Here is a 17,896-nt window from a genome sequence, read left to right as displayed (position 1 = left end):
AATAACTATTACTTATAGTACTATATATTTTTATGTAAATAATGTTTAGATGTTTCGAAACAATGCAAACATTCATTATATTATTATTATTATATCTCGTTATTTGATATCGATATAATAATTTTAATTCGCTTAATTTAAAAATGATCTACTATTATTAGAAACTCATTTTTCCACTAAATATTTCTTCTGTTATTTATTAAATATCTCTTGCTTTGAGATATAAAAATAGGATAATCGCCCAATGGAAACTTGACTGTCACCCAGATAAGTAAGAGTAACGCAGCGATCAATGTGTGTCGAAACAAGTCTTCGAAACTAGTTAAATTAACGAAACAGTCGTTTACAAAGCTTCGCTCCTAAAGCTTCTAACGATGTGGTACAAGCTTCGAACATAAACACTGCTTCAAACGTATATTATGATTATAGTACCGTAGCATCTCCCGCGAAGGATCAATCGATGAAATTTCATTAACGAAGATTACACGTACACGCTGAAACTTGTCAATGTTAACTCGCATTTCATTTTGCAAATTACACGGATAAATATGCTTAAATGATCGGGCATGAATATGTTAATACGTACACGTGGCCTAGAAACCTCGAACGACCGTGTATATATTATATGTATATGGTACGTCGAGGCGTATGATTATGAGCGCGTAATCAAGAACATGAATTTTTTAACTTTTTAATGACTCGCTACATACGAGTGTTCCCCTTCCGTACCTGTGCGAAAGTTTTGAAAAATTGCCACGTTTCTTTTGAATGAATTCATCCTCTTTCGTCGGATTTACCCGGTGGGAATGTCAGATGTTCAATTGACAACGATTTAACGCATTATCGAGGATTCCTTTCAGCGGTCTGGCTGGAAGCATTTTAAACGGTACCACGTTCCCTGACCCATTCAGCGCTACAATCAAGTTTAATTAGCGGTATTATGAGTCAGCCGGAGTCATTAGCGTGTCCAAATACGTCGCAGTTTGTGTGTAGTTATTTGTAGAAATCGCTGACCCCGAAGGCTTTGTTTCCTGAACTATGCGGCGTTATTGTTACCGATCGAGTATCTTCAGCAGCCATCTTACTTTACCGAGATTTATATTCGAGCGTGGAGAGTTAGACTGCTTTATTATAAAACTATAAAACATCTACCACGGAAATTGTCTAGTGTTTTTATTCATTTGCTACATTAGACAAAATATTGTGTAATGTAAAAAATATTCGTCTCTTCGTGTTATGTTTTTGAGTGGACGATACACATAATCCACGTTGAATAAAGAAACACACACGATATGGATAAATGTTGCTTTAATTGTAAATAGAAAGAAAACGAACGTTATAATATAAATATAATATTGAAAATATGACGTTCAATATTTAAAATATTAAAATAATCATTTGTTAGCCAAATGTTGGACCAAATGTGATTGACGAAAGATTGAAGTTCATTGAAATATTTACTGTTCGGAATTTGGAATCATTTCAACGCGAGAAAAATGTTCTTTACAGATAATAGTTATATAATTCAAAGAACGTAGAAATACATATTAACACGTGTATTGGATTAACATACAATTTTTTGACAAAAGTACAAATATATGTACATGATTATGCGTACGATTTTTTAACAACTTAATTCATTTATAAAAAATAATGAATATATAAATATAATATAATGAATATATATATACGAACATTAAAATGTATTATTAGGTTATGGAAAAAATTCATTCTCATCGTTTCGATGACGAAAATTAATGTGTATCATGTCATGTGTGTTCATTATTTTTTATAAATGAATTAAATTATTAAAACATCGTACGCTTAATTATATATGTATATATACAGGGTGTTTTATAACATGTGGGGCCCACTTCGGGAGCTGATTGTACACCTAAAAACAATGAAAAAAAAGTCATATAAATACATGTCCTATCTGTCTTCGTTTATGAGATATAATGAACTTTCTGTTTTAATTACCTTTGCAAAGGATGCTCGAAATGACCACGTTGCATTTGAAGACAAGCCTGCACGCGTCTTGTCATTCATCTGGTTACTCTCTCTATCATTCCTGGTGTTTCTCGAATTTGTCGAAAGCCTTGCTCTATTCCATTTCGTAGTATTTGTTCAATCGATGTTGCGTATACAATAGATTTTAACTGTCCCCACAAATGAAAATCTAATGGATTCAAATCCGGAGAACGAGCAGGCCATGCAATAGGACCGCCACGACCAATCCGTTTATTTGCAAAGTGTTGATTGAAAAATTGCCTAGCCACTCGTCTAAAATGCGGTGGAGCTCCATCATGCATAAACTACATACGAAGTCTAATATCGAGTTTGCTCTGTCTTTAAAATTCATTATAGTCTTCTAATCTTTAAAATTCATTAAGACAGATAGGACATGTATTTATATGACTTTTTTTTATTGTTTTTATTCGTACGATCAGCTCCCGAAATGGGTTCCACATGTTATGAAACACCCCGTATATACCTATGAAATTAGCATACACTGAGCATCGTTATCTCCTTTTACCAACTTAATACATTCACCGTAATACGTCCATATTTCAAAGCGAGCCGTTTATCCCTCGCAATCTCCTTTCTCTGCAAAACCGCGCCCGCGTACCAAAATTGTTGACCCATTTTCACCTTACGTGTAACAATCGACCATCTAAAAATAGCGACTCTATTTACAACACCATCCGTATCTCGCGCTTGTGTCACGAATCAACGAAATTTCAAAGCCCGGAACGTATTCCCAGCCGTGCGCGCCCACACCCACGTGTGTATGTACGTGTAGCAACGTCGTTACTTAAGTCCCTTTTCAACGAAGTTGAATAGACGTAAGTAGCCGCTGGTCTACAAATTACGCGGGCATTTGTCGTTCAATCGTTGCCCGCGAGTATCTACATCTTGTGCCAGCAGCTTGTATTATCTCGTTAAACGCGACGAATGCCCCTTCGTGGGGCCATTTGACTTTTTCCTCGCGCTTTGACAACGATAGAGTCGACGATAACGCGAAATGCGGGAAACGACGGTTTTCTTTTTCTTTCTTTTTTTTTTTTTTTTCGTTAATTCGCGACGAGTCAGGCGAATTCGCGGCGCGTTCGAAAGTCGCCAATTAGGTTCAATTGATCGTAGGTGCGATGCATTCTTGGGCGAATCATACGGTTGATCGTCGTTGATGAACGCGATAATTACATGGGTGATGCAACGATTCTTATTGTGCAAATGGTAATTCGCTTGCTGTTATGTATATATATATGGGAAAGAGAATAAGTGTTGACAGCGCTTCTGGGAATCGTCGAGAAACACTTCCTCGTTTTTTTTTCAAGTCTGTAGGCTTTTGAAATTATTAATTTCAGAGTTAATTGTTTGCGACGATTTTTTTATTCTGTGGGAATGGTAATTCGCTTGGGGTTATGTATGGGAAAGATAAGAGCTTGAGAGTCAAGTACTTCCTCGTCTTTTCAAATCTGTAGATTTTTGAGATTATAAAGGAGATTTGAATTTTTTGCAAAGATTCTTATTTTGGAAATGGTAATTCACTTGCGGTTATGTATGGGAAAAATAATAAAAGATGACAGCGCTTCTGAGAATTAAATGCTTCCTCGTCTTTTCAAATCTGTAGATTTTTAATGGTATAAAGGAGATTTGAATTTTCAACGATTCTTATTGTGGAAATGGTAATTCACTTGCGGTTATGTGTGAAGAATTATAATAAGAATTGACAGCGCTTCTGAGAATCAAGTACTTTCTCGTTTTTTTCTTAAATCTGTAGATTTTTTCTTAAATCTGTAGAATTTCTTTTCAGAAATCTGTGTATTTAAAGTTATAAAATCAATTTGGAGTTAATTGTTTGCAACGATAGTGAAAAACGATTCTAATAATAATGGTAATTCGTTTGTGGTTATACGTGGAAAAGATGATAAAAATTGTCAGCTTTCGAGAGCATCTTGATCTTTTCAAACCTGTAGATTTTTAAAATTACGAAGCAGATTTAAAGTTAATTTTTTATACATAGCCTTTCTCGTTATACATAACTTCGCGGAAATCAGATTGATGAACTTTATTTCTCTATTCATTTCTTCCACGAGTTATTAAGTTAAAAACTTATTACAAGAGCTCATTATAAAAAGATAACATGAATAATTTCAAGATGGATTTCAAAGAACAGTGCCTCTATAGATCAGTGTGACTCATGAGTCAGCTTCAGACGTTCATCAAAAAAAAGAGAATATCAGATAATATTATATTATATTAATATTATATTAATACTAATACTAATTATATTAATTAATATTATATTAATATTAATACTAATTATATTAATATTATAGTAATACTTTTATATTTAGTTTTCTCAACATAATTCTCCTCCTTTAATAAGAATGCTCTCAAAACACTCATCGTTGTTTCTGAACTAAATTATACTATATTTTGAACAATATTGTTTCATCGTTTCTGTCAACGACTGCTCAAATTTTTACGACTTTATCAGGCGAGTTCCTCCATGGAAATCTTGGCGATCGTTTGAAACTGATTCGAAAAGCGCGCGGTTTACGAGCGACCACACGAAATCCGGCGTTGTTATTAACGCAAGGATTACTTTAACGTTTACGAGCATCGAGGAACTCGATGGTGAAATAGTGGCGGATTTTTCAGATTTAATGGACCGCGGTCAGAAATCTAGAAATAGGGAGTTAAGACGAGCGGAAGTTAGGCCATCGTGAGTAACCAGTCGTTCTCGATATTTTAAGTGTTTCTTTTCTTTTTTTTTTTTATTCTCCTCGCAAATGTAGATCGACGTAATGAGCCTAACGGAACGAACGTTAGGCTTTTGCAAAATTTGCGTGATCTATGTAATGTATATTTTTATGAAATATGTAGTTCCAATCACTCAGTCACTTTTCCACTTTTCAAGATTGACATTCAATTTTAAAAAAGAAACAGTTGACATACTTCTGTGAGTTAAATGATATAAATAATTGTAAACTCCAATGTGAATGTTAAAAAATATTTATAACATTATCGTGTTCCTATTTATATATATATGAACCTTGAAAAAGTCAATTAATATCTATCAATTTTATTATATATATATTTTACATTTTGAACGTGCATTTTTATGATGAAATTATTCATCTACTGTAAAAATACTCCCTGAGAAAAAAAAGCAACGTTTAGAATTTCTTATTTTTGGTGGGGGAGGGGATATTTGATTTACATTTCATTTGGAAATATTAATAAACGGATACATCGATAAATTGGTCCATGCTGTGCTTTTTGAAATGGTTGAGATTTATTTCAAGCAGAGCAAGAAATGGAACTTGCAACGAGTAATTTATATTTTACTCGAATGAAAAACTTTAACAGAACTTACGTTTCGCAAGTGGACATTTTTTATCCAGTTTAGCAGTTTAAATTATTTAACAATCGAAAGCGACACTGCGTCTGATGCAGTGCAAAAGAAGTAAATTCCTCCAGCAAAGAAAACTGGGACTTCGAACGCCTCGTGTGTGTGTGTCGAGTATCGAAAGAGAAATTTACGAATTTAAAAAGTCGGCAGTCGGCGATGTTTGTGACAGAAATAACTCCGCGCGAAAGCTGCCATTGATATATGAAATCTGGAGAAAAGCACTCCCTTTGTGCGAATCACCGCGCTACAGACGCTCGAGATATTTTTGCCGGGGCCATGGGTATCTGCGATTTCACGTTCATTTACACAGACAACACGGTATTGACAAACTTCAGAAAGATAGTGGATACTTCGATTCTACAATTAATCCTCGAATCTTCTAGCCCTTTGGAACCGGATTGCGGAATAACAGAGTATCGCTGGTAATTTGAAAAGGTGTTCGTTTTATTCGCTGACAATTCCTCGAATCGACAAACACACGGCGAAACCGATTGAAACCGAGGGGAGAAAGGGCCAGGCTGTGTGGAGCATTCGATACAGAAACGAACGAATCCAATCGCGCCGCGCGCGCGCGCGCGCGTGCAACAGTCATCGCAAGGAATGAATTCTCTGTCGGAGAGAGAGAGAGCGAAATAAAAATTCCCTTTTGTAAAAAAAGAGAAGAAGAAAAAACGAGAATTTGCAGCAAAAAGAGAGAAAGGGGAAGCGAAAGAGAAAAAGAGAGGGACGAGCAAATGGATAACAAGAGGAGACTCGCGAGAGGCGAGAGAAAGGAAGAAAGGGAGAGAAACACATTGGTGGAACGCCGGTGGTTTCTCACACGGCGGTGGGAGCCGTGGCAAACCGGCGACGAAATAAAGGCGAAGGAAAAAGCGCATAATGTCGCCGCTCTTCCCAATTACTGCGATTAAACGGATTCCCTCGCGAGGGAAACTATTACGCCGTGAAAGCCAACGGTGGTCGCTCGTGCGACGGCGACGAGAAGAATGGTGTAACAGGAGGAGAGAAAGCACTCCCCGGAGAGAAGAGAAAGAGAGAGAAAGTTCGCGTCCGCGAAACAGAGACACAGTGATGAACTAAAGGGGTGAGGAAGAGAGGAGGGAAAGAAGAGAAAAATTTCAGCAGGAGAAGGTGCAGGCAAAGAGGGTGGCCGAGGGTCGATGGGGAAGGAAAGGGAAAGGCAGATAGAAGGTGGAGAAACGGGAGAAAGGGACGACGATGAGGATTTATGTAATTTGTGTATATGACTTGAATAACTGCCTACATAATATAACGCTGCTGGTGGCTGGAGTGCGCGCGAGCAGGCGACGCCCTTCATCATGGAGCTTTAATTAAAATTACGTACGTTTGCTGCTTGTAACGTGCGTTCAACGCTCTCTCTCTCTCTCTCTCTCTCTCTCTTTCCCTTGCTACAACCCTCTCTCTGATACACCTCTTCTCTACTTTTTTCTTTTCCTCGTTTTTCCTTTTCTTTTTTTTATCATCTCCCCGTCTCCGTCTGTTTAATATTTTTATGAGCTTTTCACGACGGCTGGACGTACGCCTGTACGTACACGATCCACACCCCAGAATGCACCGGTGCCAGGAGAGGATGCACACACAGCGTCTTTGAAAGGCGTTCATAGCCGCTGCTTAAAGTGGTACTTTTTTCGTTTCTCTCTCTGTCTCTCTCTCTCTCTCTCTCCTCCCTTTTCCACCCTTGCCCTTTCTTCGCGCAGCGAGTCTATGCGGTCTCGCACGGCGAGCCGAGCCCTTCCCCCGGGCCCATTCGTACGTGCGTACGCTGGCGCGAGAATTCTCATTTGTGAAATTCGCATGAAAGAAAGCTCCACGACTAAACCCCGCCCGCGTTCCCGAGGCGACGATTGTAACGGCGCCGTTGAAAACCAGCGTGGATTGTCCTCAGTGTCGGCGTTGAACGCAGCCCCCGCGGGGAGTTCAACCCTTCAGACGCGAGCTGACGTCGCCGAGCCGACGACACCGCGAAAAGAACGAGCCACGCGGACAGGGGGCAGGCAGGGAAAGGAAGATTATTTGCACCTGTCGAAGCGAGACCGTGCGACCAGTCAAGTGGATAAGACGAAAGAAAAGGCGTGAGAATTCTGTAAATCAGATTCAGATACGCTTCCCAATTGTGAATTTACGTGTACAGTAGGTTCAATGATACGTGGAACACGAACATGGAGTGTAGTTTCAATGAACAGAAATGAATATTTAATATAACATAAGTTGAAAACGAGAGACTTGCTACTGGTTTATACAATCTGCAATTTAAGGAGCCGTGCGATAGTTTTTAGAACACTCCAGTTACTACAAATTATTCGTAACATCGTAGAGTATACAAGTATACGATTTGAAACGCAAGCGAGAAAGAATATTCTTGTAATACAAAAATCAAGATTCGAATTTATCTATAATTCGTGTTTGAACGTATAATTCTCATAAACAAATATTCAAGAAAATAAACGTTATTGACATTTACTTGGAAAACCTGTAAAAAAATGATGGAAAGTACGCTTTTCTGAATATATTGTTTAAACAAATGGTTTCCTCGCAAGATGACATACACCATTAAATTCGTCGTTAAGAAACATTAATCTCATCGATTTATACAAAGATTATCTGTATCTTCAGTAATTTCCGAGATATTTGACAAAATGTGTTCCGCACTCCCAACTTTGAGGGTAGTTTCCACCCCCTTTGGTATCAATGATTATCGATTAAAAAAAAAAAAAAAAAAATACGTGTGAAATATTTCCTCGAAAACTACATTTATATCGAGTCTACCGTCAAAATCGGTGATCGACACTTGGCTATGTTCCCTTGTTAGTGTAACCTACTAACAAGTAGGTAATTGTTGGGAATTATAAACTCGCGATATTTCCACTAATTTAATAGGGATGAATCGTTTTCCCAGGGATCGTTCGTGACGGGAAACATCGGTATTCGCAATAATCTTCGCCGATTCGAATTTGTTTGTTCCGTAGTGCGGCGCGTGTTGTGCACGACGATGTCCGCTGTTTGTCCGTTCTCTTCAATCACGGCGAATGTAATGCTCGCAACAAGTGCACGCGCAAATGATTTTTTTTTTATGGTACTTTGACCACCAAACGTTTTATCCGCGTTCTTTATTTACTCGAAAGCCTGAATTTATTTGCGAGCAACCGTACGTCGCGACGTTCAACGCACGAACGCACGCGTTTTGGATATCCAACGCGTTTTTTTCATCGTTCTTTCTTTTTTTTCATCGTTCTTTCTTTTTTTTCATCGTTTTTTTTTTTTTTTTTTCTCCCTTTTAATTTCTACCGACGTGAGAATAGGCGAACCGGAAACAAAATATATTTTTCACGACCGCGCGCCGAACACAGATCGACAGAGAACGATTACCTCTTGAAGAAAGATTGCGGCGGAATGAAAATGTTGCCAACGTGCACAACTGTGCCAAACACACATGAAAAATTATCGATAGTTTGTAGAGAAAGATCACGCAACGCACGTTGGTATTGTTTTAAAGTTTTACTTTGTTTGACTTTGGCAGTCGTGAGTTTGTCTTTTTCAAAAAATGACATTACGTCGTTTAGCAGACTTTCTTCTGGAAAATTGTAAAATTTCAATTTCATTGAAAATTTTCTTCGCGACTGAATGGATTTGAAGATTGAAGCTCCCCCTCTTTGTAAACTTGTGCAGTTTTTTTTCACCATTTTATCGAACGTCGAATACGTACTAGGGTTAGACGACAAAGATTCAAAAGATTCTAACATTTCGTCTTATCATTCAATCTTAATAACGTTTCAATGATATTGTAAAAACAGATCATTTTTTAAGGGGCTCGTCGCAAAGACCTTAGTGAATTTAGCTGCGAAAAAAATTTTTTCCCACACGCGTTTGAGTTTTTTTACAATTTTCGAGAAAAAAGCAAGTGTCCTCGTTGGAAAATCATATTCGAACAGAACGAGTTTATTTCTGTCAAAGTAGAAGCTTTCGCGCTTTTAAAATGTGACCGAATGAATCGTTATATGACCTTTCTTCATGATGTTACGTCAGTCGTTACATGATTCGCTGTATCATTTGAACACATAACTTTTTCAGGAACATTGTCCGGCTTATTTGCAATAAAATTGCGATAAAAATTCACGGTCTTGTGGTTACGGCTGAATTTAAATTGCAGGAAACCACGAATATACATATAGAACTGTAAAAGTTTTGCTATCTGTCTAAGTTAAGAATTTCATCAATTTTAAATTGTATTTTTGTTCCGAATTTTTGAAACGGCCGTGTGTCAATCGTTCTTCGATTTTCCCTCGAATCTAGTAATTTCTCGAGAGAAACGTATTTTTTTAATGGCATCCCGTGTACATCGCGGAGCCACGGGGGCAGAATTTACGGTAATTGCTCAACGACATCTGTGTCGAGAGTCGGTCTTGATTATCTTCCGCGAACTAATCTCGCGGAGGCATCGAACAATGACGAATCTGTAATGAATATTCAACGTATCCGTGAATTCGTTCGTACGCTGCCTGCTATCCATTATGGATATCCGTTGGCTGATATCCCAGACAGGCCTCTGGACGTGTTTGCGTTTAAAACTCAGCTCGGAACTGCTGGTCAGCTAAGTTTCGAGAATGCAACATCCCCATCGATGGTGGATTATCTGAAAGTTCTTCAGCGAGAGGAAGTAACTCGAAATAATCTATACTGTTCCAAAAATACGCCAACGTCTCTAAAGATCTTCTACTTTTTTTAATTAGATTGTGATTTCCTCTGAAAGAAATTTCAAACATATCTAAATATAGTGAAATATCCCTTTTCGTCGTTGCGGATTTTTATAGAAATTTATAAACTGATTTCTATTAATATTATTAATTATTATATCGTTACAATTTTGTGTCCAAAAGAAATCGTACAACAGCAAAATAACCTGAGCTGAGAAGATTCTGTTTTTTTGCAAATGTGTCATTTATTATATTAAAATATTTTTACATCGCGTGTAGATACTGTTTCTTTCACGACTGAATCTATAATGAGTTTCGAGATTCAGAAGCGTCTCGTTTACAACGACCTTCGAAAACTTGATGTATGCCGGTTTATCGAGTGTTAGGCTCAGATGACGAAAATTGAAGAAAATGTGACGTTATATTCAAAGTTCGATAAACTAGCGAAAAGAAATCGTACAACGAGTTTTGGTATTTTGATATCGTTGTAAAAGGGAGACCTCAATCTTTAAATTCACGGTAGAAAACGTCTCAATATTTTTACATACCACGACCAATTTACAGTATTTTCGAGAAGAGAATCTCTACTTCGCCATCTTGCTGCTCTGTGTAAAAACACCTCGGTATAAAATGTACAAATTCAGCGTTTTGAATCTAGAAGCTTCGTGCTTCGTAACGAGCCCAAAATTATTACTGTACGATTTCTACAAAACTATTTTATTAAACATTTGATACTCGAGTATTGACACAATAAGAGTCATTGAGACAATAATCAACCAAGAATAATCTCGATGGAAAACTCATTCACGTAGCAAATATTACAGGCATCTTGTATAAATTTCATCGCGTTGCGCAGTCTTGCGTGCAAGACTTCCTGCAAATGTCCTTGAAAAAAATTTTCTTAACGATGTCTTTATTGTCGTTAATTGACAGAAGATAAGTCTCCTCGATCGCTAGGCATGTCCCCTCGTCGTGAGCGTCGTGGCAATCCGCTGGAAATAATCGAGCCGTACGTGGTGATCTCGACAGGTTTGTTGAAAGGATCGGTGACGGCTGAACGGCCTCGCACGCTGCGTCGCTTGCGGAACGTTTACGGGCCGTCCGCATGCGGAATGGGAACCGGAGGTGACGGTGGCGGTGGCGAACGCCTGGAGGACGGTGAGGTCTCGTTCCGGTCGGAGCGCGATCGCGAGAGGGACGAGAAATCGCTGAGCATAATGAGCCCGTTCGACGAGCAGGAGGAATGGGCCAAGATTTCGGAGATCATGGCGTCGTTTGGCACCGGTCTCGTCAGAGAGTCTGTCTTCGTCACCGAATTGGAGAAGGAGTTCCAGACGAGGCTAGGTAACGTTGAAACTTTCATACAATTTTATATAATTACGTCGGGACATATTGAACGAAGTACGAGCGCGACGTTGAAGTTTAATAATATAATTTTATAACGATATATAAATAATCGAATTTGTTCGACTGAGAAAATGTTTCATTTGAAACAGAGTTGGTGATAGGAGTTCTTTTTAGTAATAGAAACACATTAGTGTGATATACGTGTATTCGTAAAGGTTCTGAATGAGATAGATCATTTTTTTTTTCGCGAAATATCGATTATTATTCACGAGGTAAATTGGCAGTTTCGTCTGATTTGTACGCAGGCCTGAGTTCAGACACCAGCAGCAGCCCTATTGTCTCCACTTCCGTTGGCCAGTGGCTGTCAACGTTGGGCCTGGCCGATTACGAGAACCTCTTCATTAATTACGGGTTCGACGATCTGGATTTCATAGTAAGTACCTTACTTTCTTCATTTTCTTCTTCTTTTTTTTTTTTTTTTTCTTTTTGTCATCCCAGAATTGGTCCAAAGATGTAATACATCCTGAACTTGATACAATTGAATTAAATATATAAAAGATCACCAAAGACATCGAGTATCTTTTACACATTAAACATACATGAAAGTATATTAATATATAAAAAGTATCAAAATCCATTCGGTTAAGTCACATTTGTATTCTATCGTTCTATTTTGACCTTCTTCAAAGAACAATGGATTCGATGCATTATGTGTTATGGATGGGCACGACGGACGAATATTTTATTTGTTTTGTATTGACTTATTATTTCGTTAATTAAGGTATATGTTAAAATAGTTCAAATTTTTTTTTATAAATACAGTAAAAGTTCCTAAACAAGTAATTATAATTAATACTCCAAAATTATAATTAATATAATTTTTTATAAGACAGACCAAATAGAATACTTTATATCTGCTAAAACTGTTAAAAATAATCGTTTTAATGAAAATAAAAATTTCATAATTGCATTTTATACATGTTTTAACACGTATCTGATTTTACCCACCCCCACGGGGCAAAACCAAGTTTTTGCATATCTTTCAGAATTTTCTCGCGAACCTAACAATTCATTTCTTCAAAAATATTGTACAAGGTTCAATCGAGAGATTTAGCCTTGTGCGAATTTCGTTTTTTTTGCCATTCAGTTTTTCGTTACGTGGCTAAACTACATTAGGTTTTCCCGGCCGTGTAACGATTTCGAGTCATAAACTCGACTTCAAAAGACGTTTGAAAAATCTTGAAAGATATCTGTTCACCTCGGCAGAATGGAGTTCTGGACGAGAGCGACCTGAAGGACATGGAGATCACCAGCGATCAAGAGCGCGCGGTGATTTTAGACGCGGTCGGTTTGTTGAACAAACGCGTGGACAAACGTGGATCTGGCGGCAGCGGGCAGTCGGTCGACGAGTGGCTGAAGAGCATCCACTTGGAGAATTACGCGGAGACGTTCAAGAAGAACCTGTACACGGACATGGAACGCGTGAGGTGCGTGTGGGAGGTGGAATTGGCGACGGTGTTGGAGATCCAGAAGCCAGCGCACCGTAAGAGGATCCTCGCGTCGGTCAGCGGATCGAGCGCGCGTGCGCAGAATCGCAACTGCACCGGGCCCAACCTCGAGGACCTCAATAAGGATTTGAACACCTTGGTGAGTGAGGTCGCGCGCGTTTTATTTTTTTGCCGAGAGATTCGCACATGGAATGGACAATGAACACGGACGTCCGTGAAAATCGCAGGAATTGTATTTGAATGGATGTCGGAGTTGAATTTAGACTCTGGACCTCGAGATTTTAGTTTTGTACGCGGTAGTTGCTTTGGAGGAATTCTTCGAAACACAGGACATTCGACTGTGGATTTTTATCTTTCCTTGAAATCACCCGCCGGTGTACTTTTTCAAGAACAAATAAATTTTGTTAGGGGTTGTTACATTTTATATGTTGCAGGTGCATGTTCGACACAATACAGCGGAAACGAAATTAACGCGGAGAATTTAAACGTTGCGCGCAATTAGTCTGATTGTCGTCATAAGGAACTGTCATTTTATATTTGCCAAAATTTCCCTCTCGTTCTTGCAATTGGTTCGACCCGCCCTCAATATCCACGAAGATCGCGAACTGCCTGCGAAAAGGGCACGATCGAATCAGCGCGCGCGGATCAGTGCTCAGTTGTGACGCTAAACGCGACGATCAGTCGCAGCGAGGCAGGCAAAACGACCAAACCGATCGAGGCGCGAAAGCTGGGAACGGGATAACGAGGCTCGTCGCGGTGACGCTCTTGTTCCGCCGATTGTGTCACCTGCCGCGTGATACGCGTCACGTCGCGAAGATCACTTCGAGGGGCGCGTCGAGAGATCAGACAAAGAGTGAAAGAGAAATAAACGAAGTGAGAAAGACACAAAACGAAAGAGGTTGGAGTGGAGTCGCGAGCGACACACGGATCATCCAGTTAAGAATTCCGTTCCCTGGCACCGGGGGGGGGGGGGGGGGGGAACTGTGTCTGACAAGGGCCGCGAAGCACTTGGGCGAAAAGAGGGTGGAACGTACATACGCGTACGCGCGCGCATGGCAAAGCAAGCTCGATCGCTCGCGACGGGCTTTCAACCGATCGCGTCATAATGTAAATATCGTGGCTAATTGGAGAGGCGTTATTGTAACGGGCGCATCGCGAGGAGGGGGAGGGTGAGGGGGTGGAGGGAGGAGGGGGGGGGACGATCCCAGCTAGCTACCTGTTCGCTGCTAACTACACTCACCTCACTCGAGGCGACACTCGAGCAAGCTTTCAGGCTGATCGCTCGAGCGGACGCTAATAGTTTTTGTTCGGGCGCCTGGAGCGCGATACGTGCATCCGTTAACGAGCTACTCTCTCGCCCGCCCGGCGTCTCGCCGCCTGCTCTTTTCGCCGCCTGCTCCCTTAATTAGCTAATTAAATTCGATTAATGGCCGTCGGTCGACGCGCACACGTCCAAATTGCTCTCTTTGTCCCTCCGTTTCTCTGCTTCTTACGTCCATTCTTTTCTCGTAATCGAATTTCACGATTGCCGGGGCCCGTGCACCCATGGCTCCACGGCACCGTACTCTCCCTCCTTCCTGCTGCACGCCACCAGCCACATCCATCCGTCTATTCCGTCGGTCCTGCGGAATTAACCCCTCGTAACGTCTCCCATCGTTCGCGTTCGCGGCGTACGCGTCGTTCGACTTTCGTCGATCGAGATGACTTTTCCCCGCTGAAAACTTCCGGTTCGTCGTTCCCCGACAACGACGAGCACCGTCGCTCGTTGTGAAATCAGGCGAACGAGAGAAATCCATTCTCTAAATGCTCGGTACGTGTCGCGCGATTTTTTTATAAACTTCAACTTGGTGATTGAAAACGACTCTACGAACGCTACGGACTCGGCAATATCCTCGGGATCGTTTTGACCGCACTCGTAGGCGAAGAGCTCTCTTTATTTCTCTTCCCTTCTACGTTTTTCCTTTTTTTCTCTTTTCTTTTTGGCTTTTTTCCTCTGCTTCTTTTTTCGGGCGACGCAGTAAAGGCGAATTATACAGGGGAGGCAGATGTAACAAACGATTCGCGAGATGTAATCCGAACAGCGAGCGATACGCTCGTGTGGTTTGAATCTGGTTTCGGATCGTAATTCCCGGAACGGCGCGAAACGATTCATTCACGGAGATTGCAAAAAGTTTCCTCTCTTTTTTTTTTCTCTCCTGTCCCTCTCCCCTGGTTTTTTTGTTTTTCTGGTTTTTTTCTCTATCCTCTTTTTTTTTTTTTTTCGGCGACGAGCGGGACCAGTTCGAAACGCGACGCTTTCACAGGTGTAATTGCACGTTCTGTAACGCGAGCACCCGACTGTCTGCTCGTGCGGAGGCTTTTGTAACGCGCTGCGCGAAAAAAATTTTTTTCGCCCCGGCGTGTCCATTTTTATTTTTGGCCCGCTGACGTATCGGAAATTTGCTTGTAACGCGGCCGGCTACGCGACATCGCAATGTAAAAAGGTATTTGCCTCGGTCGTTCGTTCGTTCGTTCGTTCGTTCGCAAATAAATCTATTGGAAGGTTTTACGTTCGGTGAAAATTAATGGAAAGTGCTCGTGTTCTATGGAGTTAATATTGACGTTGCTGATTAAACGCCACTCTCCTCCATTAGATCTAGATTCGTTTTGCAGCACAATCTCAGCGAGACCGTGTATACATTTCATTCGTATTTTTGCAAATTCCCATGGCTGGTGAACTTTGTAGTGCAACGCCAGTGTCGAGATTGGTTGCGCATTGCCGTTAACGAATTCAGGCTCTTCTTGCTGCCTCAAAAGGTTTTTAATCGAACGTATTCGAAAGTATTTGAAAACTGTGAAATGTTCGCGAATCGAATCGAGCGGAGTTGATTTTATTTTTCGCGTTACGTGTTTCAAGCAAATACTTTGCTCTTCCATTCTTACAGGGTCTTCCATTTTGCCAAGGTTTTCTCGAATTTTTTCAAAATTCAACAATAAGCACGCTAAATGCCAATATATTTAACCAGAATATAGGTTATGTTGTAACAAATTAAATTATTGTCGCTAGATGGTGATGTTTATTAAATTTGAAGAAAATAACATTACTTATATAGATACACCTAATATATTCATATTTTTTGGTAAATCGAAGGAAGGGTGAGAGCCAATTTGCCCCGTGAATAAAATGTTCGCAAGTCACTTTAAAATCAATCACTAGAAAATCAAAAACTGAAAGGAACGCGAGAAAAGAAGGCGGAAAGAGTCAAGGCGAAAACAGACTCAAGGTTGTTGAAAAACTTGATGGTGTCTGGTTTCCGCAGAAGACGAACATACAGCAGCTGAAGGACGAGATAAGGGAGAAGCTGCCGGAAACAACGGCGGAGGGTAATGGCGGCACGTCGATAACCGGAACGAATTCGACCGGCACGAGCACATTAAGGCACCGCAAAAACAGGCCGGCTCCGCAGCCACCCCAGCGACCTAGTTCGCATAATGGGGCGATCTCGGCACCGGAACAGCTCGAGATCAGGGCACCGTCGGAGCTGCTTCTCGGTGTACCGTCCACCCTTAAGACGCAGTGGAGGCACCAGCCAAAAGCTCTAGTCACCGGTTGCGTCACGTACGTCGCCAACGTAAGTCGAATTGCTTCCGTCTTACATTCCATTTTCTTCTTTTTTTTCTTTGCTTCTTCTTCTTCTTCTTGCTTTTGCCGTTCTATTGACAATGAGTGTTTTACTCCTTACGCCGTGTCCTCTTTTTTTTTTTTTTACTGGAATTGTTTCTTACAGTGAGTTAAAAACGTTTGGAAATGTTTGTCATATCATATATTTTTCGTAAATGTTAGTGTATTATTTTATATTTTTGCGAGAAGCATAATTATGTTAATAACGGTGAAAAATTCATGTCGATAATTCAAACTAGACTTAAAATATTTTAAAGCAGAGGTAGGCTAACTGGCGGCCCGCAAGCCCTTACCCCCACTTTCCTGATCGCTAGCGCTATCCCCTCCACTGCGTTGAAATTTCCTCGCCCACTCTTTCAGTCTGTTGATTTCCCTACTAAGCAAGTGGAGGGATAAGTCTTTCATTTTTTCGTCAAAAGATGATTTTGCGTCACATGGCAGGTGGGAAAGTGAGGATACTTTTTTCTCGAAAACATTAAAAAGTTTTCCTCGTGATTGGATCTACCATCATTTTGAAGATTGAAGTTTCCTCTTTACAATAAACTCCTTGAAATATGATTTTTTCTACCATTTTATTGAACGTTGAATATTAGAATATTTTGTCACGTGTCTCCAATGTTTCAAGTTCAATAAAATGACTGTAAAAAGAAAATTCCAATGGATTTGGTCATGAAAAAATTTTGCAATGTTTGCATTTTTACAATTTTCAAGAAAACTCCCACGAGAGTGTAGAAACTTCGCGCTTTGAAATGAGACCAAGTGAACCGTCAATGATTCTTCTTTTTTTTTTTTACGAATTATTATATTATATTATTATCGTTAAAGATTCAAGTTCAAAGAGGACAGAGAAATCCTGGAATCACTTCTCACAAAAATTTCTTCGTGCGTTCCATCACGTTAGGAAAATATCATAGTGGCCATGAAAACGAGAGCACGTCGTGTTACTTCAGTAATTGTACCCCATGTACATAATTTTGTCCTCCCGTGTTGCACGGTTCTTGAATAACGAGTGCGTCGTATGATGTCACCCAGATACTCGTGACAACGCCTCAAGGTGAAGGCTATTACCATAATTACCGCGTAGGTGTAACTAATAACACATTTCATTCAGAGCGTTTATCTCATATTTTGCGTAACCTCCAACACAATGAACGAGCATTTAACGCTTTCTTCCTCCGGGGAAGACATCGCGCTGCCCAACGTTAATTTAAATCGTGTATTTCCTTCCATGCATAAGCTCGCGAAT

At 40.1% G+C, this 17,896-nt stretch overlaps 1 protein-coding gene across 2 annotated transcripts in view; it reads left to right on the top strand.

Annotated features, from left to right (window-relative positions):
- Positions 1 to 17,896, top strand: part of LOC122530637 (ankyrin repeat and SAM domain-containing protein 1A-like) — a 105,116-nt gene that overhangs the window by 71,302 nt on the left and 15,918 nt on the right. For both annotated transcript variants that reach the window (XR_006307062.1, XM_043657759.1), the window contains exons 11-14: positions 11,164 to 11,478; positions 11,787 to 11,914; positions 12,748 to 13,128; positions 16,289 to 16,600. Coding sequence is in view for 1 of the 2 variants with exons in the window: in XM_043657759.1 (XP_043513694.1) it covers positions 11,164 to 11,478; positions 11,787 to 11,914; positions 12,748 to 13,128; positions 16,289 to 16,600 (1,136 nt within the window). In the remaining variant the exon portion in view is untranslated. The remainder of the gene's footprint in view (positions 1 to 11,163; positions 11,479 to 11,786; positions 11,915 to 12,747; positions 13,129 to 16,288; positions 16,601 to 17,896) is intronic.

Source organism: Frieseomelitta varia, unplaced genomic scaffold, assembly GCF_011392965.1.
Source record: "Frieseomelitta varia isolate USP_RPSP 00005682 unplaced genomic scaffold, Fvar_1.2 scaffold_35, whole genome shotgun sequence".
Classification (NCBI taxonomy): domain Eukaryota; kingdom Metazoa; phylum Arthropoda; class Insecta; order Hymenoptera; family Apidae; genus Frieseomelitta; species Frieseomelitta varia.
This window is presented reverse-complemented; position numbering and strand designations above follow the sequence as displayed.